The sequence below is a fragment of the Copadichromis virginalis genome, linkage group LG4 (assembly GCF_057382275.1).
Source record: "Copadichromis virginalis isolate Kocher_CV1m ecotype Utaka linkage group LG4, C_Virginalis_male_GT1.1, whole genome shotgun sequence".
Taxonomy (NCBI): domain Eukaryota; kingdom Metazoa; phylum Chordata; class Actinopteri; order Cichliformes; family Cichlidae; genus Copadichromis; species Copadichromis virginalis.
Window position 1 is genome coordinate 23,826,280 of NC_140621.1, and position 22,434 is coordinate 23,848,713.

A 22,434-nucleotide genomic window follows, 5' to 3' on the forward strand; every position below is an offset into this window, starting at 1 on the left:
ATAAATACAGAACTTTTTATGTCGAATCACTGGCTGCATTAGTTTTGGGGGGTTTACGCCCTTCTGTTTGAAGACTATAGATAGATTATAGATGCCATAATAATTGAAAAAATACATCCCAGCGTTACCTTTGTACTGGCCCAGTGACTGTAAAGAGAGTTGTGACGACTCACCTGCTCTGACACGCGCCGGTGTTGTAGTGTAATGACCAATTAACTTTCGCCTCTCGAGTTCCTTGCCCTTACTGCCCTTTTTAAAAATTACAAAACAAATAAGTTAAAACGCAACAAAGAAAACGCTTTCCCAGAGCCCGTACAGCAGATAGGCTACTTATTAATACAACAAGCTTAAAACATAAACGGATAATCTAGGTATTTGGGAGTGTTGCGCTTACCTTTGTGTCTGGCAAATTCAAAGCCACACCTTCGCGGGGTCCTTAGCACACGGGTTTGTTTACTACACGTCACCAGGAAGTAGAGCTTTCTGGTGCCAAAATGCAGAGACAGGTGATCGAGCTTAAATTTGAGTTGTATCAGTATTTAGAAGAGATTATTTTTTGAAATAGGCGTTTTAGACTGTTTAATATTTATCAAATAAGAGTAAAGCGCCGTAGCAGGTACTTTTCTCGGTGTGTTTAACTTTGTTCTGGTTTCAGGACACTCAGGATGCCCCTCTTTTTGGAGAAGAGGATGAGAATAACCAGAGAAAAAGGTCCAAAATGAGGTAAGATGTTGCACTTAATGTGTTTTTTTTTATTTTTTTTAGCCCAAACCTCCTTAACCACGAACTAAATTCTCCATTTGGGGGTTTCAGACATCCTCTGGTGTCTTTTTTCCATCTCTTCTTCCGAACAAGTGCCATCTTGGTTTATCTCTTCTGTGACATTCTCAGCGGTCGCTTTGTTGTCTGCATGGTCACCATCATACTTCTGCTATCATGTGACTTCTGGACTGTCAAGGTGGGTAACGTTTTACCACAGGGCTAAATGCAGTTATATAAGTAGCTGCCACGCATAATTTTTTTTTTTTATAAGGGAATAGATCGTGCCTCAAGAGTTGGCAGTTCATCTTGTAATTGGAAGGTTGCCAGTTCGAGCCCTGGCTCCGACAGTCTCAGTCGTTGTGTCCTTGGGCAAGACACTTCACCCGTTGCCGACTGGTGGTGGTCAGAGTCCGGCAGCCTCGCCTCTGTCAGTGCGCCCCAGGGTGGCTGTGGCTACAATGTAGCTTGCCATCACCAGTGTGTGAATGTGTGGATGACTGGATGTGTAAAGCGCTTTGGGGTCCTTAAGGACTAGTAAAGCGCTATACAAATACAGGCCATTTACCATTTACCACTGCATTGAGATTTTTTATCTTTTTACTTTATCATTTATTAGAAAAAAATTACTAAATGCATCTGGAAAAGATTATGACAATTTACCTTGTGGGTTTTAGAATGTATCCGGCAGATTGTTGGTGGGTCTTCGATGGTGGAATCAAGTGGATGAAAATGGGAAGAGCCACTGGGTGTTTGAGTCAAAGAAGGCAAGTAGGAACTAATCAGCTTTGAATGGGTCTAAGGAGCTTGGAAAGAAAAGAATCTGATCTTCTCTAAGTTTCTTTAAGATGTTTCACCTCTCATCCGAGAAGCTTCTTCTGTTCTAAGAACAGAAGAGAGAGTCACAAGTTTTTAAGCTTAAAAATGTGTGACTCTCCACCAAAGCCGAAGAAGCTTGTTGAATGGTTTTCAGGGGTTTTATCGATTTTTAGCATTATTTTTGAATCGTTTTTATCATTAACCCGGTTTCCCTGGGTCTTTTCCCATATGTTATGAATAAATCTTTTTTTTCCTTTGGTACCGGTACTGGTTTTATTTTGTTGTATTCATCCATGACACCTTAAAGGCCGGTCCGTGAAAATATTGTTGGACATAAACCGGTCCGTCGCGGAAAAAAAGTTGGGGACCGCTTCCTTAGACTACAATGACCCGGATGACTTAGAACCTTCACAGACATCAGGTATGAAAGGTTTAAACCACCAGCTTATAGATGGAAAAATAGAAAAACAAGGGAAAATGTACATACACAGCCACAATATACAGTCACCTAAAAAAAGAGTTTCCACACTCTTACTGCTTCCATTGGAATTAAAAGAGTAAGAAACATCCAAGTTCTTTAAATCAAATGTACTTGATTAATTGATCAGCAAGTGTAAGAACCTCTAAAAAAGCTGTTGGTAGTTTGCTGACCTGTTGATTTTAATATGTGGCCATGCCAGCAAATTCACTCCAAGGTCAGATCATATAATGCGATCTGACCTATGCAACCTAGTTGCAACATCTTAGACTCTACAGGCCTCAGTTTGCATGTTTAGAGAATTACTGTGTGGCTTATTTGGAAGGTTTTGTGAGAGAAAAAAACTCTTCTCTGGTATCTTGGTATCTTAGGCCATCTGAACAAACCACAAGTCTTTAGGAATAATGTTCATTGGACATATTTAAAGAAAACCAAACTCAACATGTCACCACATATACTTCTTACTGACAAGACCTGTGCACCTTGCAGTCAGTGAGTCAACTGTGAACACCTCTGGATGCTAAAGTATTGAAATTGGTCCATATGTCAGGATAATGATCCTAAGCACAACAGCAGATCTACACCACACAAAGAAAAGACTCAGAGCTCGAAAACCTCAATGAATTGAAGCAAATGGTACAAAGAAGAGTCCAACACAACATTGTGAGAAACTCATCCAGAAAACAATCACTTCAAGTTCTTTAACTTACTGCTGCTAAAAGTGGTTCTACAAGCCACTGAATCATGGGGTGGACAGGACAGACTGCACAGATTTATGTGACATCTTCCTTTTTCATTTGACTGATGGTGATATAACATGTGTATATATATCTTTAAATATGTCTACTTTTCTTAACAGACGCACAGCAAAAACACAAAGTCCAGCGCAGAATCCCGGGTATTCTGGCTCGGCCTTCTTGTCTGCCCCATTTTCTGGATCCTGTTTGTGTTCAGCACTGTCTTCTCCTTTAATATTAAATGGCTGGTCAGTTTAGAGTTTCAGCGTGTAAGACACATTCCTGACAACTTAAATAGCTGCTGATTATTGGCTGACATCTACTTCTTGTTTCCTCCAGGTTGTGGTAATATTGGGCTTGGTTTTACAATGGGCAAACCTGTATGGTTATGTCAGGTGCAAGGTGGGTAGAAAGTCTAACCTGAGAAACATGGCAAAGAACTATCTCGGTGTCCAGATTCTTAAACGGGTATGTGAATCATCATACATTAGCCCTTCTTTTCTGTAGTTTGTCTAATGAACTTTTACATTAATATTTTCCTCTTTTTTTTTTCTTTTTTAAAACAAAGGCAACGAAGCAACCAGAAAGTTTTTGAAGTCAGCTGCTGGATGGGCCTGTTTCTTATTAAAAAAAAAAGGTGTTTGGTCTTCTTTCACAGCACATGGGTGATTTCAATTCCAGGAAGAGGATTTGGATAAGGAAATCATTCCTTTTATCTTGAGGGTGTGCCACTTTGTAGCCTTTGACAACTCATGCATTTTTGTAGCCTCATGGAAAAATACATTTTACTGTGCATTATTGGGAAAATGTATGTAATTACCTGCTACCTACCCTTTTTATGGTGTTTGATATTGGGTATTGTAAAGACAAAGTGTTTTGCAGTTTAGCTGTAAATTTATACAAAAGTTGGTCATTTTTGTTAAGGTATGTTTATGGGAAATTATATGTTATGGTAAATAAGAAAATAAAGGTTTACTGTCATTTTTGGGTTGAAATTTGAATCTTACCATTGTGGTAGTCCAAATATATTATTGTCGTCAAAAAGTATTTAAAAGGCTTAGGAAAGATTCAGCATGTCTATACTCTCTTAAAACACTCTTGTATGTGTCATGAGATTTCGTCATGTGACCCATCAGATTTCATAGAGCCAGGGACTATTATCTTGTGGTGCTTTCCACCAATAAGAATGTCAAAACTATGAAATGGGTATTGACTTTCTTAGCTGCTCATTAACGCAAGGAAAAGTAACAGTAAGTCAAACAAATAACCACTTGTTATCACCAAGGCATACAGAAGTCCAAACCAGGTGCCACTGTTGCCAGCTAAGAGGAGGAAACTGTGGCTACAATTTTCATGCAAATTGAACAATAGACGATTGTCTCAATTTCTGCTGTAGCACTCCGATACTAGGTTAGAATATGGCATAAACAGCATGAAAGTATGGATTCATCTTGCCTCCTGTCAAGGAGGTGGCGGCGTAATGGTATACAGGATCATTTCTTGGCACACTTTGGGTCCCTTAGTACCCACTGCCATGAAGCTGAAATGATCTCAAACTGGTTTCCTGAACATGACAAAGAGTTCACTGTACTCAAATGGCCTGCGCAGTCACCTGATCGCAATCTCAATAGGGCATCTTTGGAACGTGCTGGAAGGAGAGATTTTCACCATTGAAGTGAAACCGACAAATCTCCAGCCAGCATGTAATGGTATCATGTCAATGTGGACCAGAAACTAAAGATAGTTTCCAGCACTGTGTTGAATATTCCATGAATAAGGCAGTTCTGGCAAAAGAAACCCCAACCCAGTACTTGAAAGCTGTACCTAATAATGTGCCTGATGACTGTATATCGTCCCAAATTCTAAATATGAACATCCTCACAATTTAGTAGTGTTGTGCAGATAAACAGAGGTCCAGCTACTAGCTAATCTCATAAATATGTCAAAGAGGATTAATAACGTTGTCGCCAGACTGCAGGTGAATCATTCAGCCACTTGGTGGCAACAAAGGAACACTTGGGTTTAGCAGATCTGGTAAATATGTGGATATAATCACAATAAAGAAACCCTAAAAATGATTTTTAGTTCATGGTGAAAGTTAAATGTCTTTATTTCTCTTATTTTTAGAAGTATGCAATAACATCTTTTTTGCTAAACACCCAAAGACACAGTACAACTACACATTTGCACACATCTGTAGACATCTGTAATTAGCATATCATAGTGACAGTGTGGTTTAACTAATCTAATACACACATGCAGAGGTTTTTATCAGTCATTGCAGCTGACATGTACCCTAAGATTTAGCTTTAAATAAATGTAGTTTGGTTTTAAGAGCAGCTCTTAATGCACATCAGTTATGCCAGAAATCAAAATGGTTAACTTCACATTTATAATTTAACATTATTAGAGTCATCATAACAAGGTATCCAAGGCCACCAATGAAATAGATCCAGAAAAAAGTCTTGTCCAACATGTCGGCAAACTTGTGTTGTCTCTCCTTTTCCGCTTCGTTGGTCTCATGAGTTTCCAAGTATTTGGCCACTTTTCTGAGTATTCGACTGTTCTCTGAGCCATTCGGCTTGATGGTGCTAATGTCAGCTTTAGTTTCTGGAGGGATTGAAATCATAGTTAGAATAGGTTATGCCATTATTACTAAAAAAAAAATCAAGCCTCAATAAACATCAAGACACCTCATACATAGTAACAATTTACAGTTTCAATATTTGCAGGATTTGCTCTACAGTCAAGTCTTCCTCACCCTCATCCTCATTTTGTTCCTTGTTTTCTGTAATTTTGGGGGCTGATCCTTTGGACCAACAGCAGAAAACCAGTTGGCCTTCTAGGGATAGCCTAGTAGTTAGCATGGACACCAGCATGCTCACAACCAAGAAGATCAGGCAAATACAGAAGTGGGGTCCTGCAGCACAAACAAATTAGTCAGGTTTTTTATTTAACACCCAGTGTGAGGCCATGTATACGGTTTGTTTGTGCACATGTTTCTCTTGTAACATGACTCACGGATTATTGGGCTGCATTCACTGTCTCCAGGGAGCTGGCTATTTAGGATATTGATAAACAGGGTGAAGCTGAGCACCAGGGTGACCTTGAAAGCATTGCGTCCTCCACCTCGCAGTGGCAGAGCAAAGCTGACTATATCAACAAAGAGGATCAAATAACTGGGCAGCATCAATGTTAAGAACGGGTTGGTAGGTTTGAGTTTTAGTTCCACCTTAGGAGTATAACAGAAAACATAGCAGAAGGAAATAAAGTAAGTGGCTTTTCATTTTTGAAAGAATCTTTGTAACACTTGACATTTTTTTACACCTATGTATATAAATGTTAGCCAGTGTTCAATTTAAAGATGAAAAGGACGTTATCTAAGGATGCAGCAGTTAATAAGATAAGTCCTTTCTTTGCTCGTCCTAGCTGTTGAAAAGATGTTGGGTCACCATCATATGTGACAAGAGAACCAGCAAATCCCCCCCCCACACGAAAGAAAGTGGGTCTATGTACAGCCAGATTCTTTCATTTTTGGACAGTGACACAATTTGTCACTGCAGTAAAGGCCCCGAAACAAACCTTGTTGACACTGGCTATGTCTTCTAAACTTCAGGAATTCAAAAAACACAATGATAATCATTTAATTTATTTTTAGTCTAATTCGTTTTTAACTGCTGGAAGGGGGGGGGGGGGGGGGGTGTATAAAAATGAATTTAACTCTTAAACAGTCACTGCAGTACCCTTAGTTACAAATGGCAGGCCTGGGTGAACTTACCTGGATGTAATTGCGGTCATCTCGTTTTTTCCGAAGTATTGCAGCCATCGTTTGCCAGTCTCCGTGACTATTATCACTTAGTCTCACTTCACCAAACACCAGTGTTGTACCACATTCTGAATAAAATTAAGTCTGCTTTGAGATTGCTTATTTTAAAATAGAGTCATAAAGATAATTTCTTTTCAGTAATCGAGTGACTTCTTAGCAATATTGTAAGACACAAATTAAAAGCAGTAAAACTGGTAGCAAAGACCTGCAATGAATTAAGTTATATTGAAGAACTGCAGTTACCCTGCTTTTTTCCATGTTACACTTTTATGATCGTTGATCATAAACGGTGATCAGCGGTGTTGTTATGAGATTATCGTACTGTTAAAATTATTACAATTCCATTCAAATGGTAATGCATAAATTTTACATTTCAACTTATACAAATGGCCAAAAAAGTACGCGAAAACGAGACATTATAAAACACATCTCAGAAATGATCACATATGTAGTATATTAGTGAATTGCTGAGCTTACTGTCAGTGTCCCAGGCTTGTACTGCAACAGGACACACATCATAAGCGAAGGGATAGTTGAACAGGTTAACTTCACAGTCCACTTCTGCATTTATGATCAGATCGTCCTTCACTGTGCCGTTACTGTACACCAGCACATTAGCAGAGCCATGCTTCAGAGTTGATGTCATTCTACACAGAAGAGATAAGTGATGTCTCAGAAGAATTTTAGCCATTGTTTGAACTGGCTTAGTGATGGCTCTTGGATGAAACTACTTACGCGTTTGTTACAAGGAGCTCTGGAGTCCAGATTTTGTCTACTGGCAGAATTACTTCATCAAACTTGTACACCGATGTGTCCCACGCCAACTCAGGATCTTCCCATTCCTGTGTTTTCAAATCAAAATTTATTTTTTTCAAAATAATGTTTTGGGGTTTGTTTGTTTTTTTTACTTTTTTAAAAAGTATTTTGAAGCTTACGATCGAGGCTTGTAGAAGAATTAGTAGACGGAGTTGCTTTGTGTTCTGTTGAAAACAAATTAGGTAACAAAGAACTGTCATACAGAAAAGTCACCAAAGAGGTGTAAATGGAGAAATGAAAATATATATATTAGCTCCACTACAAAAAGTTAATACTTACAACTTCCAGAGTCTGGTACTCTAATTTTGGCACTCGGACTTCGTGAGTGCAGCTATCGTTCTGTGGCTGCGACAACAGATTTTTATCTATCAACACGTTACTCAGACATCGGCGACTTGTGCAGTTGGATGAATGCACATGTTCTAAAATTGGAGAAAGTTTGAACATAAGTTTGAATACTTTTTACAACACTTTTTCACTGTTCTGCTCCCTCTTACAATATATTTTGTAGGATAAGCTTTGACAAAAGTAAGGTGCACTTACCTACAGTTATTACACTCAGTAAGAACATAGTCCTCACTAAATTGTGGGAAAGAAATTTCAGCATTTCTGTAGTCTCTAAACCGGACTTTATATCCAACTAAAAACTACAAATTGACCGACCAGTTGTGTGCAACTTTTTACCATAACTGTCCTATCGTCCTTGTTTAGGTTCAGCCCAACATGTCACTTTTATAACCCAGCTATGTCGTGTAACCTCTTAGAGTGTGCACGCTTCAAGACACTGACGCACAATAGCCTTTAGGAACACAATAACATGGTTATTTACAGAGGGTTCAGTGTGTTCGTGAGTGATCCTGTGTAAACAGAGAGCACATTTATTTCCAGTGTATTTTTACCTACTGACAGATACAGGTAGCTCCAGCTGCTTTTTGTTATTAGAGCTATGCTAATCTGCCTAACAATGGGCTGTGTATGTCATACATAAGAGTGAACTGAAGCAACCAGTAATACAGACAGTAATGCTGAATGAGGCTGGTCTGCCAGCCATAGATTCAGAACAAAGATCTGAGACATCTGTGGTTTAAGTTAAGTTGAAAAAAGGCGTGACCATTGATCAAACATCTAGTTTCGACAGCTGCATGATGAAGTCACTCAGAAGCTTATTAAGTTACATAATGCTCAGTCGAAATTCTGCATTGAGCTGGTACAATACATATTTTTTCATATGTAAAGACATATTGTTGCTGTACCCTATAGGCAGTATAATTATGGATTATTAACAATGCGAAAATAAACAGATCTCTCTGTCTTTCAAACTGCTGTGCCTCTGCGTGTTGATTTTAATTAAGGCCATCCTTAAATTTCGAATTGTACAGCAATTATGTCATATTATGTTAATGAAAATTTGAATTAATATGCATTTGGATTACATAGTTGTAATATAAAGAAAATAGTTATAATAGTTCCAGTAAACTAAAATTTCTAAAAAAAAAAAACAAACAAAAAAACAAATTTGGCCTCAGTAATATTTTATGTGCTGGAAAGCATGTGCTACTGTACATTTAACTCCTTGCATGCTTGACACATGATTTAACAACATCTCTTAAATTAAACCCTTCTTGCCTCTTTTTCCAGCTCAAAACACCATCTTCTTTTTTAATCAAAGCTTTCTCTTAAAAACTCTGTAGATTGTCTTTAATCTGATTGTTTCCTTACCACTTTTTCGTGGTGGATCACTACAGCATCACTCCTAATCCATAGCAGTCACATACCTTTCAGTCACAGACACATAGTCTACATCAGTGGTCCCCAATCCCAGTCCATGAGTCCCGTTGTCCCTGCAGGTTTTAGATGCGTCCTTGATCCATCACAGCTGATTTAAATGGATAAATTAGTTCCTCAACATGTCTTGAAGTTCTCCAAAGGCCTGGTAATGACCTAATCATTTGATTCAGGTGTGTTGACCCAGGATGAGATCTAAAACCTGCAGGGACACCGGCCCTCGTGGACTGGGATTGGGGACCCCTGGTCTACATGCTTACTAATAGTCTTGAAAATAAAGTGAATTAATCTTGGCCCATCACTTGCATGGCCCTTTAATTCTAATCTTAATTCAGGTATGTCATAATGTGTAGCCTTGCAGACATTGAATTATGTATTCAATATTGAATATATTGAATCCTACTTGTTATTAATCTCTGGCTGTCTTCCACAGTATGTCTTTTGTCCAGTCTTCCTTCTCTCACCCCACCTGGTCGTGGCAGATGGCCCCGCCCCTCCCCGAGCCTGGTTCTGCTGGAGGTTTCTTCCTGTTAAAAGTGAGTTTTTCCTTCCCACTGTCACCATAGGGGGTCATATGATTGTCGTGTTTTTCTCAGTATGTATTATTGTAGGGTCTACCTTACAATATAGAGCACCTTGAGGAGACTGTTGTTGTGATTTTGGCACTGTATTAAAAAACATGAATTGAATTGACAGTCAGTATGAGCTTATTTTATTGGTTATCTGATCAAAATCTTCTTTTAACTAGTTTACATTTTTACTTTTACCTCTTATTTATTTACAGTTTCTCCCTCCACACTGTGCAGGGCCATACATGTCTTTATAGGCCTGTATGGCCCTGCACAGTGTGGAGGGAGAAACTGTAAATAAATCAATAAACCAATCAATACACCCTTGTGTAACCTTCATATTTTTGTGTTATCAGTCATGTAGTTAAATAGATATACTATTTCCTGTCTGTTTTCACTTATTCAATATAAAGCTGCTGCTTGCAAGTGACACACTGATGAACTTCCCTTCCAGGTTATCTCTCAGAGGAATGTCTCTTATCTCTGTCTTCACACATTACTTTAGAAAACCAGCTTCGTGAATCAGGCAGGTTTTGAAATGGAGGGACGATCATGTTCTATTTTTGAAAGCACAAGAAGTTTGTTTTGCTGTTGCTGACCTTGTTGCAGCTAAATTTGCTCTTATGACTGCAGTAAAAGTGGTTTGAAACGTAGTGTGTACTTTCGGTTCACCTGTGATCTTCCTTGTCTTATCAGAGCTAAATTGGGGACAATTGAGACAAAGAAAATCTGTGTGCCAATGACAAAGCCTTTACATGACTGAGCAAAGGTTAACTTCTTTTCTAATAAAGCACAGAATTTTAACATGAAAAGGCTTTAACAGACATACCAGTTTTGTCGTAAGGAACTTCTAAAATATTCCATAGGTCATAAATTCTTGTATCCAATAAGGGTTCAAGGAGACATGCTAGCAGTGATATCGCAAAAAAATGGGACTTTGCGTCAGGACCAGGCCGGCCCCCTACAATGTCACACTTTGCAGCCAACTAAATGAAGGTTACCACAACTTGAGCAACACATCGTCTTATGCTTGGTGGAATTGATGGACTTGTGACACCTGACGTACTCTGATCTACTCTGCAAGTAAGTTGAACATGTTTGTGCTTTGCAATGGGTTTATTAAAGGGGTACCTAATGTGTAAGACAGCGTTTTTAATCGAATGATCATATTTTCTAATAAAAGAATTAACTTTGTGAGCTACAAAAAAAACGCTAATAGAAAAAAAGTGCATAGTTTCTTTTACTTAATAATTGATAATATTTAAAAGACAAGAGGCTACGTTTATAAAAGTAAAGCTCACAAAACTCACAGAAAACAAAAGAGACATTCAGTTATAATAAGTGGATCCTAAATAATCTTTTATTATTATTATTACTCTAAAAACAAGGAACTAATTTGGAAAGACATTTAAAAACAAGTGATAGTGATATATACATTGTAAACTGCAATGAGTTAACAGCATACTGGATCTGTGTCATTTCAACTGTCTTGTAGAATTCCTCGAGGGTGGGAGTGGTCTCAGTTTTCTTAGACCTGACTGTCCTTGTCATTTGACATTCAGGGAACAGACTGATTGTTGCAGCAAATATGAGTCTAGCATTCCCCTACTTGTAATCCAAATACCTTTGCACTTGTTTTCCTGTTTTTTTCTGTGCATTAATTTAACATATACCAAAATGCAGACATCACCTTGACATAGTTTTCCATGGAAGACTTAGTAAAAAGTAGAAATAAGACAGTTCATCTTTTGGGCTGACATTTATTAAACTGTCATGAACACTGATTTGAAGATGATGTTGATTGACACAACTGTACAAACATTAACATTATTTGGTTTCATAATTAAACCACAGGAGATGTAAGATTAGACCTATTGAGTAGCCATTTATCTCGAGAGCAGATAAACAACAGCACGCAGCTCATTCAAATAAGTAATAAAAACACTCACTGGAAGGACATAGCTTATTGATCTGTGACTAAGATCCTGAAGAACAAAACTGGTAACAAGCTTAAAGCGGTGCCTTTGATTGTCAGGTGTCATTTATGATATCAATAACACCCGAAGTAGGCGTGTGTGCTGCAGACAAAAAGTGATAAAACCGTCTTGGCTTTGCCTTATTTTATGTGTTACTAAAAGAAGTAGCTGTGATTAAAGTTTGACATCTGAGGTAACATTTGGAGGTGAAAACTGTTAGAGGTTGTTGGTGAGTAATTATTTACCCTTTCGATAACAAACACAGATTAATAACTACACCGCACTAAGGTCAAGATTTTTGCTTAATTAACCGAGACAAACCGAGACTTAAGTTCTTAGGATTCGAGTGAAAAGTTACAGTAGCTGGCCTTAACTTTTTATGACTTTAATTTCTCAGAAGTCATTTAAGATAAGATAAGATAAGATAAGATAAGATAGAACTTTATTAATCCCTCGGGTGGGTTCCTCTGGGAAATTCGATTTCCAAAAAAGCACAGCACCGACAGAAGTTACAGAGTTATACACACACACATATATATAAATACAGAGACAATATAAATAAAATATACGAAGGGGATAAATAGAATAAATAGGAATAAAAATAAAAATACAAGTGAATTGCACATTTCAAGTATTGAGTCTATTGCACCGTTGACTATTTACAAAAGTATTGCACAAAAGGTATTGCACAGTGAGGTGAAGAGGCACTACAGCTTAGTTGTTCCCTCCTTTGTCCTCCTGTTTCCCCTCCCTCTCCCCTCCAGAGAGGAGTTAAACAGTCTGATGGCGTGTGGGACAAAGGAGTTTTTAAGTCTGTTAGTTCTTGTCTTTGGGAGAAGCAACCTGTCACTGAACAGACTCTTCTGGTTGTTAATGGCCGTGTGCAGAGGATGCCTGGCATTGTCCATAATGTCCATCAGTTTCTTTAATGTCCTTTTCTCTGCCACTGTCACCAGAGTGTCCAGCTTCATGCCGACCACAGAGCTAGCCCTCCTGATCAGTTTCTCCAGCCTGGATGAGTCCTTCTTTGCTGTGCTGCTCCCCCAGCACACCACAGCATAGAAAAGTACTCCAGCAACCACCGACTGGTAAAACATCCTCAGGAGCTTCCTGCAGATGTTAAAAGACCTCAGCCTCCTGAGGAAGTACAGTCAGCTTTGGGCTTTTTTATACAGGTACTCTGTGTTGCATGACCAGTCCAGTTTATTGTCCACCCACAGCCCGAGGTACTTGTACTTGTTGACCACCTCCACCTCCTCCCCCTCTATCTGAACCGGCAGTGGACCTGCTCTAGACCTCCCGAAGTCCACAACCAGTTCCTTAGTCTTTGAGGTGTTGAGTTGCAGGTGGTTTGTGTGACTCCATGCGACAAAGTTCCTCACCAGACTTCTGTACTCCTCTTCCTGATCATCCCAGATACACCCCATGATGGCCGTGTCATCTGCAAACTTCTGAATGTGGCATAATTCAGAGTTGTAGCAGAAGTCAGAGGTGTACAGGGTGAAGAGAAGAGGGGACAGCACAGTTCCCTGTGGTGCTCCTGTGCTGCTGACCACTGTGTCAGACGTGATGTCCTTCAGCCTGACGTACTGTGGTCTGTCGGTGAGGTAGTCGGAGATCCAAGCCACCAGGCAGGGGTCCACCTCCATCCTGCAATTTGCACTCTGTTATCAAAACACTGGTCACTGCTCCCTGCTGGCCATTGTCACATCTGGAAGACAGCAAACTTGGCTAAAATTCAAAACTAAAGAGATTAGCCGAAGTGATTAAAAAGAGGTTTTTCACTGAGGAAAATAGGTTTTCCCATAGCTTGAGTTAATCTTGTTGGATGATCGGGGCCTAATCTATATAAAGCAACAAAGTCTGTAACAGTGAGTAATTTAGCAAGCAAAATGTGTTAAAGTAAAGAAAAATGCACAAACAATACAGTAAAGGACGTATCATTATGAAAGAATTATGTCAGGCACTCAAACAGAATATTAAGCTTGACAGGATAAAAAAAATACACACTGCGTAACATCTAACAATTCTGATCATTAACAGTTGAAAATTGAAATTGAAAAAAAAATTGATCCAACTAAGTTAATGCAATATTCTTCTTACTTAAATAACGGTTAAGTACAATAGGATCAGAAAACTAGTGTTTATGGAAGCTTGTTGAAATGCCATGAAATTGACATAGATCTGCCTGGTAACTGTTTTTTGGGCTTTTTTTCCCACTGGTAGAAACATACATGTTTGTTCTTTTTACCGTAAAACAAAGCTGGTGTTTTGTCCAAGACAAAAACAACATAAGAGGAAGAAAATGGCATACTTACAATATAACAGAGGAACATGCCGTGCTTACATAAGTCTGTGTAATTGCCCTAATAACAATTTGGTATCAATATGATAAAAATGGTTTTGGACCTGGATTATATCTGACCTCTCTTAATGTCTTATATAACTCTTTCTATGCAATTGATGGCTAAACTTAAACATTAATGTGTGCGTGCAAGTTACAATGCTCGGCTTGTGGTTTGATCATTCCCTGAACGATGACTGATTTATTAATTTTTTTCACATATCTGTACTAATGAGTCTGACCAGGGGCGACCACAGCGCTATTTTTTTATGCCTAACTGTAGATTTATTAACTGGCTTATTTTCAGTGCTGGTAATTTAACAGAACTGAAAAGAAAAATTCCTATTCACAATTGCACTTTTTTATAATGTGGCCATATAAGTGCTTATTGAAAGCTTTGTAATGGAACTTTTTAGTTAATCATCAGCCAACAAGAAGCAGGTGATCACGAGGTCTATTTTTTCACACCTGCTCATTTTCTGCTAATAGCCAAAGGCACAGAGTGACCGTGGCTGCTAAAACATGAAGGTTTTGAGTCTGCATCTACATTTTAGTCACATGTAATGAGTGAATGAATACATGACACGTTATTCAAGGTAAACTAAAAACTTGATATTTTAGTCTGCATTTTCATGTCATCTCTGTCTTTCTGCAGGAGACTGAACTTTAGATTTAATCAAGATGAGCACAGAAAGAAGTGAGCAGGTCATTGATACCTGCTGCACCACAGTCCACACGCTGGGCAGGCAAAATGCAAAGAAGGAAAAGAGTCTCCGCTACATGCAAAAAGATGGCAAATTCCCTGTGATGTTTCAACAGGCCCCTGGAGACTGGACCACATATTGGATCGACATCTTCACCAGTCTTGTAGAGATCCGCTGGAGAATGATGTTCCTTATTTTCTCCCTTAATAATATTGTGTCTTGGCTTCTTTTTGGTCTGTGTTATTGGTTAATTGCCCATGTAAATGGAGACAGTGATAATGCAGATGACGATCTCTGTGTTTCAAATGTGCGCGACTTCACTGGGGCATTTTTGTTCTCAATGGAGACCGGGGCGACTATTGGTTACGGCTACAGGCATGTAACCGAAAACTCTATTGTAGCTATCATTGTGGTGACGATTCAAACTGTGTTTAGCTGTCTTCTTGACACAGTTGTCATTGGCGTTGTTGTAGCTAAGATGGCATCTGCTCGTAAGAGAGCCCAGACGGTGGGTTTCAGCAGATGCGCGGTGGTCAACTTACGAGACAGGGTTCTGTGTCTGTCATGGCGCCTCGGGGACTTCAGAGGTAATCACATCCTGGAGGGGGTCGTCAGGGTCCAGTTAATCCGCTATGTAAAACAGCCAGTGGGGTCACTTGTAATCACTTACCAGGACTTAGATATAGAGGAACGGGAGATTGTCCTCGCCACACCTACCACTATTATTCACAAGCTAGAGCCTGGCAGTCCCCTGTACAACATGGGTCCTGATAACCTGCGGGACAATCGCTTTGAGCTGGTAGTTTCTTTCACCTACACAGGGGACTCCACAGGAATACTCCACCAAACACGTGCTTCCTACACATCAGCAGACATCCGCTGGGGCCAGCGTTTCCAGGACGTGCTGAAAATGGGCAAGAAACACTACAAGGTGGACTTCAGTCTTTTTCATGTGACCACATGGGTGCCGGTGCCTTTCCTCAGTGCAGAGGAATACAACAGGAGGGGACGTCCTGCAGATGGCACCACACTTATACCAATAGGGAAGAGAAACAGACACATTGCTCAGGTGAATCTTAACATCAATGAGGAGATGATCCTGCAAACATTTTTGTAGATGAAATGACAAAAGAAATCAAAATGAAATTAAAATGCAACTTTCACTGTTCCCATAAAGATTATGTGATAAGGTGAGCTTTTGTAAATATGTTTATAGCCAATGTAAAATCATATAATACAGCATTCAGAAATTCATGTTTGCTTCTGCCATGTAAAATGAAAGTGTAAGTGAAATAAACTGGAAAAATCTTCTCTTTGGTCATTTTAAAATGGGTTTTATTTCTAATTGCATGATAAAAATAGTACCAGTCATAAAAACTACTTTGAGTCCTGTGTATGTAATTACCTTTGTAGCTCTTTACCTCCCCCTTGTGTTCACCCACTCAATATTCCTGCAGTCCTAGAGATTTTTGTGCAGGTCAGAGATACAGTCATATCGTTCTCGCACAGTCACTTTATTTACTTTAGAGTTAAACACCGATTAACAAACACCTTACCTTACCACCTTACCTACATTGTATTCCTGTGACCAGCGTCATGCATGTTTGTTGCTTGGTTCCAGTTTCACCGTGAAGTTTTAAAAGTGATGTACACTGAGTGTCCCAGTCTGCCAAAAAGTACATTAATAAATAAACTATAAATAAATAAGAACGATATAACCTCTTTTTGGACTAGAAACCTTAAACAGGCGCTGCAGCTTTCCATTGGTTGTCACTGCCACAGGGGCGGGGATATGCGCACGTGTTTTTTTATAGTCTGTCTTTTCAACCACAAATATCTTCTCTAGTATTGCTGGAGAGGGTTATGGCAGAATTTACAGCTCCACACGAGAAGCCAGAAAAAAATACTAACAGAACGTCGAGATTTAAAAAAGGGCAAAGTGCGCATATCTGGCGCACATATGGAACTTACTGCGACAAGAAACGATCCTATTTGCAGCCAAGGACTAACAGGTAGGTAAAAACATGTGTTGTGGGAATGTTCTGTGTAGTTATGGATGTGGGGACATTGGGAGTAGTTGAATGTGCGTGTTGATGTTAAAAACGTGAAAAATGACTTTTCACGGTTTTTAAGGAATAAAAAGTTTTGATCAGAAAGTAATACCACTTTCTGCAACAATATTATTGTTGTTGCAGTGTGGTTTCAGAGACTGCAGGATGTGAACTGGATGTTCTGCAAGGATTGTCTTTGATTTGAACTAAACTCTTAACTCTGTAGTTGGCGCGTGATAAACATGTTGTTAACTGTCTAATAAAAAAGGAAATAACATACAGCATACATACATATGTATATCTATATCTATATATATGTATATATACACATACATATATGTATGTATGTATGTATGTATGTATGTGTATATATATATATATATATATATATATATATATATATATATATATATATATCGATTTGTGTGATGAAAAATAGACCACCTTTATGTAACCAGTTTCCATCTGCCTCAGCTGTTAGCTCTAAATGAGAACACATGCAAAACAAACAATCCCAGGTTGTGCAGCCTTTGGAAGCCTTTTCTGTCACCATGAAACAACCTGCTGTAATAAGTGATGTGATACTGAGCAGATAAAAGCTAACTGTGCAATAAGGAAGGAAGCTTGCAATGCACTCAGTGCAGGTTTATCAGGACTTGCAAAGCTGGAGACTCCATCCAAGTGTTTGAGTTTGTGTCCCACAATACACCAGTATAATTGCTTGTATAAGACTCCTTGCAAGTGTATGGGAGAAAACAAAATAAGATAAAACATTTAAAACTTGGAACAAGCATGGTTTAAATTTCCTGAAAATACCAAGTAAAATACATTGAAACCTTGAAACCTATTAAACATAATGTTTTGGCATGCTTTGCTCTGTGTAAATGGTGCCTCATATTATGAGTGGCCTGTTGCTGTTTCAAGTTGACCCCACAATGACATCATAATAAGTTGAGAAAACAGAGATGATGCAGGGAAACCACGTCCAGCAAATCTTATCCCATGTGACCTTTGACAATATCCAAAACAATTTAAATGACTTGAATGACTATCGAAGAGCTTTGTTGTTGTTGTTTTTTTTAACGAGCTACAATTTCAGAGTTAAGAACAATCAGAATATTCACTGAAAAGGGCTCTGGACTTCATTTATGCACTTCAGATGTGAATCTCTGATGAGATAATGAGTTTTAAAAGTGGAGCAGTGATTTATTTTGGCACCACCAGAGCGTGTCTGGCTGTCCATAACCTTTTGTAGCCTGTGGTGTTGTATTTTAATGGACCTCTCATGCCACACACATCAAGTCAATAGCTTTTCTAATTTAGCTGTCCTTGTTGTTCTATTACATATAAAGCAAGGCTACTGCTTCATTAATTGTGGTTCAGGGCAACTCTGTATTCGCTCAGTAATGACATGTAATAGCTTGTGAATGTGCTATAGGTTTTTACATGCATGCAACATATGATTCTGTTATGTCTGTCCAGAGCTGCAGCTTGTAATGTATTTTTCTTTAAGAGATTTACTAGATTAACATGAACTTGATCTATAATTTGACTCCGTTCCCCAAGGAAGGGCCCGCCCTAATTAATACTTATATTAAGCAGTGTAAACATAATTTCCTACTTTGCCAGGTGTCTAATGCTTTCCTTCTATTACTGCTAATTTACCTAATCTGTTGACTGTGCTTTCTGACTGCTCAGTTTATGCATTTTCTGAGAGTATACTAGAATTGTGCTATTAACTTTAGATGTGCACTGCATTATTTATTTAACAGCTACCACACACCTAGCTGTGCTGATCTATGTTGTCTCTCTGTCTATAATTTCCACAGCCCACTTTACTAATGAGGTCCAAGCCAGGCATCAAAGAAGAGTGACCAGCCCTCACCAACAGTGCTCATCACTGGCAGAGAAGCACAGACCTAGTCTCCCCCGTCCCTCACAGGACTGAATCCTGTTTCCCACATTTTCTGCACAAGTTTGTCCTCAAGATCATTTAAAACTGTTTCTCCAACGCTTCTACCAAAAACTTAGACTGTTTTCCAAAGCAGAATCGGCCCAGCCCTCCCAAGAGGAAACTATGGGGAGTGTGAGAGGCCACCGTTACAGCATTGTGTCCTCTGAGGAAGATGGCATGAAGCTAGCGAATATTGCCATGCCAAATGGCTACGGCAATGGCAACGTCAACAAGGGGCATACGCAGCACCACCACCAGAGCCGCTTCGTCAGGAAGGATGGCCACTGCAATGTGCAGTTTATCAATATGAGCGAGAAAGGCCAGCGTTACCTGGCAGATATCTTCACCACCTGCGTGGACATTCGCTGGCGCTGGATGCTGGTCATATTCTGCCTTTCTTTCCTGCTGTCATGGCTGTTTTTTGGCTTTGTCTTTTGGTTGGTGGCTCTCTCTTATGGGGACTTGGAGAATGAGACGCAGATGTGTGTTTCCAACGTGGACAGTTTTACTGCTGCTTTTTTGTTCTCAGTGGAGACACAAACCACAATTGGCTACGGTTATCGCTATGTGACGGAGGAATGCCCCATTGCTGTTTTTATGGTCGTCTTCCAAAGCATCGTAGGTTGCATCATTGATGCTTTTATCATCGGTGCCGTCATGGCCAAGATGGCAAAGCCCAAAAAGAGGAATGAGACGTTGGTGTTCAGTCACTATGCTACAGTGGCCATGAGGGACGGCAAGCTTTGCCTGATGTGGCGGGTGGGAAACCTGAGGAAGAGTCACCTGGTGGAGGCCCATGTAAGGGCCCAACTCCTCAAGTCCCGTACCACTGCCGAGGGAGAGTTCATCCCTCTGGATCAGGTAGACATTGACGTAGGCTTTGACAGTGGCATTGACCGAATTTTCTTGGTTTCTCCAATTACCATTGTTCATGAAATTGATGAGGACAGCCCATTTTATGAGCTGAGCAAGCAGGAGTTGGAAACATCAGAGTTTGAGATAGTGGTGATCCTCGAGGGCATGGTCGAGGCCACAGCCATGACTACTCAGTGTCGGAGCTCCTATATTGCCAGTGAGATCCTCTGGGGCCACCGCTTTGAGCCAGTGCTCTTTGAAGAAAAGAACTACTATAAAGTGGACTATTCTCGCTTTGACAACACCTATGAGGTGCCCAGCACGCCCAGCTGTAGTGCCAGGGAACTGGCTGAGAAGAAGTCCACTGCCTCTAGCTCGAGGAACTCCTTTTGTTATGAGAATGAAGTGGCTCTTGAAAAAGTTGAAATGGAGGAGGAGTTTGAGGTGGAGGAAAACATGGTAATGAGGGGTGTTGAGGTTTGCGCACTTGAGGACAGAAACACAGATGAGGTGTTAGACTCTGAATGCAACCTTGACTCTTTGCCTTTAGAGTCAAGGCCTTTGACGGTAGAATCAGAAATATGAACCCAGGTTAAAAACTGTCACAGGGTACGTGAAGCTTCGTATGACTTGGGTCTCTATTGCTGTGTTTGAAAATACAGGGCAAATAAACCCTGCAATTTGAGTATGAACTTCTCAGTATGCAGAAGCTCTCACATGAAACAACACGTACAGACAAATGTGTTGTGTATGGTGAAAGTGGTGAGAGATTAACTGGTTGCATGGTGTCAGAGGAATAAAATGGGAACGATGCCTTCGCTAATACACACTGTGCAGTTTGTTTTCGTGCACAATGCAGAATATTATCCACCGTAAAACATTTTACTAGAATAGTCAGTTCATTTAATGACTAAATTTGCCTATTTAATCAATTGCATATTCGTAGTTTGCACTTTTTGCATGGGGTTCATCTATGGTGTAATACCTCATCCTTGTGGAATAAATGTCACAAGGTGTGATTAGCTAGACTAATTTTATATATATGTAATTTTATACATATATAAAAAACAAGGAATTATTTGAATCACATGTTTTCATCATTCTTTGCAGCAACAACCCAAACCTATAAATTTCTAATCATACATTTAATGACAACATTTTTGTTTAACAGGCTATAACATTTTTACAAGTTCAACCACCATTAAATAAACAAGGTATCATTTGTTAATGAGCTGGTCTCTTAGCGAAGTTTATTTGCAGTATTCTTCAATGTGTTGGTCTGAAAGCTCGATTGAGGATTAAAATTATGTCTTGCACAGATTACGGGCATAAGTACACTGCTGTCCTCAACCTATCATCTTGTCTATAGAGCATCTCTTGCAATGTGTGCCTTAACAGAAGTTTTAGTCCCAGTAGAGGCACTCAGGTGGTTTGGCTTCGACTACGCACACAATGCATTAGATGTAAAGCAGAAGGAGTAGCATTAAGATGTGATTCATTGTGCAATATACTGCCACTTCTTACAGGTCTCTGTGTTGTAATGTGCAATACTGTTCAGTGGTGGAAAGTGACAGGAAGCTCAACCTTTAGCCAAGGCTATGAATGTTGATGACAGCTGCTGCTAAGTTACATATTGTATGTCAGACAGAAATCTAGAAGCCAAAATGTATTATTTGTGTTTTAAAGCGTTTTGAAGTTTGCCGATGCAGCCTATAGTTTTATTTCTAGCTATAGACAAGCATGACTCTTGTCGGTGTGTTTTCCAAAGCTTTAGTGCACTTTCTTCCTCATTTGAGATTTTTCCTCCCAGTAAGAGCAGAAACTAGGTTATTTCCCTAAAAGCTAGATGTGCACATATTAATAAGAGGCAACTGTAACACATCTGTTAGTTAATTGGAAACTTGAACTGATCCTCATCTAACAGAGCTTGGCTTTTGAAACACTGAATTATTTGAATAGCTTTTTAACATGTTATTTTAACATCAGTGTTCTTGGCAACTTGGGAGATTTGCAGAATTTGGAATTTTTTAACCTTTTAGCTTCCTTACTGTGGGTCTTGTGAAGTTATTTGTCATTTCTGAATGGACCCCTGCTTTGTCTTATGAAAGATCAGGACTAATAATTCACTTACAATCAGAAATCCTGGCCGGATGGAGAGGGCTTGACTTCAGTCTTACGTAACATTAAGCTTTACCTATTACTCTAGGAGTTATTATGACACATTCGAGCGTGGATAATGTCAGTGGATGCCAGAACACTGTAATGCTTTTTTGGTAAGGAAATCTCACATGGGCACTTCTCCTGTCTTAGATTTTTATTTTTCTACCAGGGTCTTCCCACCTTCCTGCACAAACCACAGACTGAACTGATTTTTTTTTTTTATCTTTTGTAAATTATAATGCAAATACTGTATTCTGATATTGCAGTTGTTGAAAACAGTTTGTCCTTTTTTCAATAAAAAAATTAATAAAATGAAATCATTGTGAAGTTGATGCATTAATTGTAAACTCCGCATCATGGAGATATTGTGTCTGCATGATCTTGTGATCTGACTAACTATCCATCCTGCTCTGTCGCTTTTCCCAGCAAAACTTTATAAAGAGCTGTGTGGTGCTGTGACCCAAATTTCCAGCTGTCAAAGCTAACGCCATCAATTTCTGTATTTCAACAAACTGATCCACTCCACTTCTGTGAAAGCCCACAGTGGCAGGTGGCTTAACTGGATATAATTTTTAATGACACAATGGAAAGAATTTCGACT

The 22,434-nt window shown here is 39.3% G+C and overlaps 4 protein-coding genes across 4 annotated transcripts; 3 read left to right on the forward strand and 1 right to left on the reverse strand.

Annotated features, from left to right (window-relative positions):
* Positions 1 to 451: 451 nt before the first annotated feature.
* On the forward strand, positions 452 to 3,774 carry LOC146711472 (Golgi apparatus membrane protein TVP23 homolog B-like). The gene is made up of 8 exons (XM_085454329.1): positions 452 to 506; positions 656 to 723; positions 814 to 958; positions 1,034 to 1,189; positions 1,437 to 1,526; positions 2,916 to 3,041; positions 3,133 to 3,261; positions 3,362 to 3,774. Exons 1-8 carry the CDS (start codon positions 495 to 497, stop codon positions 3,386 to 3,388), a joined length of 753 nt encoding a protein of 250 aa, XP_085310455.1. The 5' UTR covers positions 452 to 494; the 3' UTR covers positions 3,389 to 3,774.
* Positions 3,775 to 4,885: 1,111 nt separating this feature from the next.
* On the reverse strand, positions 4,886 to 8,153 carry LOC146711473 (ligand-gated cation channel ZACN-like). The gene is made up of 9 exons (XM_085455433.1): positions 7,979 to 8,153; positions 7,715 to 7,857; positions 7,555 to 7,599; positions 7,355 to 7,461; positions 7,097 to 7,266; positions 6,572 to 6,687; positions 5,815 to 6,025; positions 5,555 to 5,713; positions 4,886 to 5,403 (listed from the first exon to the last, which is right to left on the reverse strand). The coding sequence occupies exons 1-9, from the start codon at positions 8,040 to 8,042 to the stop codon at positions 5,147 to 5,149; spliced, it is 1,272 nt and encodes a 423-aa protein (XP_085311559.1). The 5' UTR covers positions 8,043 to 8,153; the 3' UTR covers positions 4,886 to 5,146.
* Positions 8,154 to 14,786: 6,633 nt separating this feature from the next.
* Positions 14,787 to 15,930, forward strand: LOC146711474 (inward rectifier potassium channel 16-like). Its single transcript, XM_085455434.1, has one exon. It carries the CDS (start codon positions 14,791 to 14,793, stop codon positions 15,928 to 15,930), a length of 1,140 nt encoding a protein of 379 aa, XP_085311560.1. The 5' UTR covers positions 14,787 to 14,790.
* A 742-nt stretch (positions 15,931 to 16,672) lies between these two features.
* Positions 16,673 to 22,169, forward strand: LOC146711475 (inward rectifier potassium channel 2-like). Its single transcript, XM_085454330.1, has 2 exons — positions 16,673 to 16,825; positions 18,694 to 22,169. The coding sequence occupies exon 2, from the start codon at positions 18,942 to 18,944 to the stop codon at positions 20,256 to 20,258; it is 1,317 nt and encodes a 438-aa protein (XP_085310456.1). The 5' UTR covers positions 16,673 to 16,825; positions 18,694 to 18,941; the 3' UTR covers positions 20,259 to 22,169.
* The last annotated feature ends 265 nt before the right edge of the window (positions 22,170 to 22,434 follow it).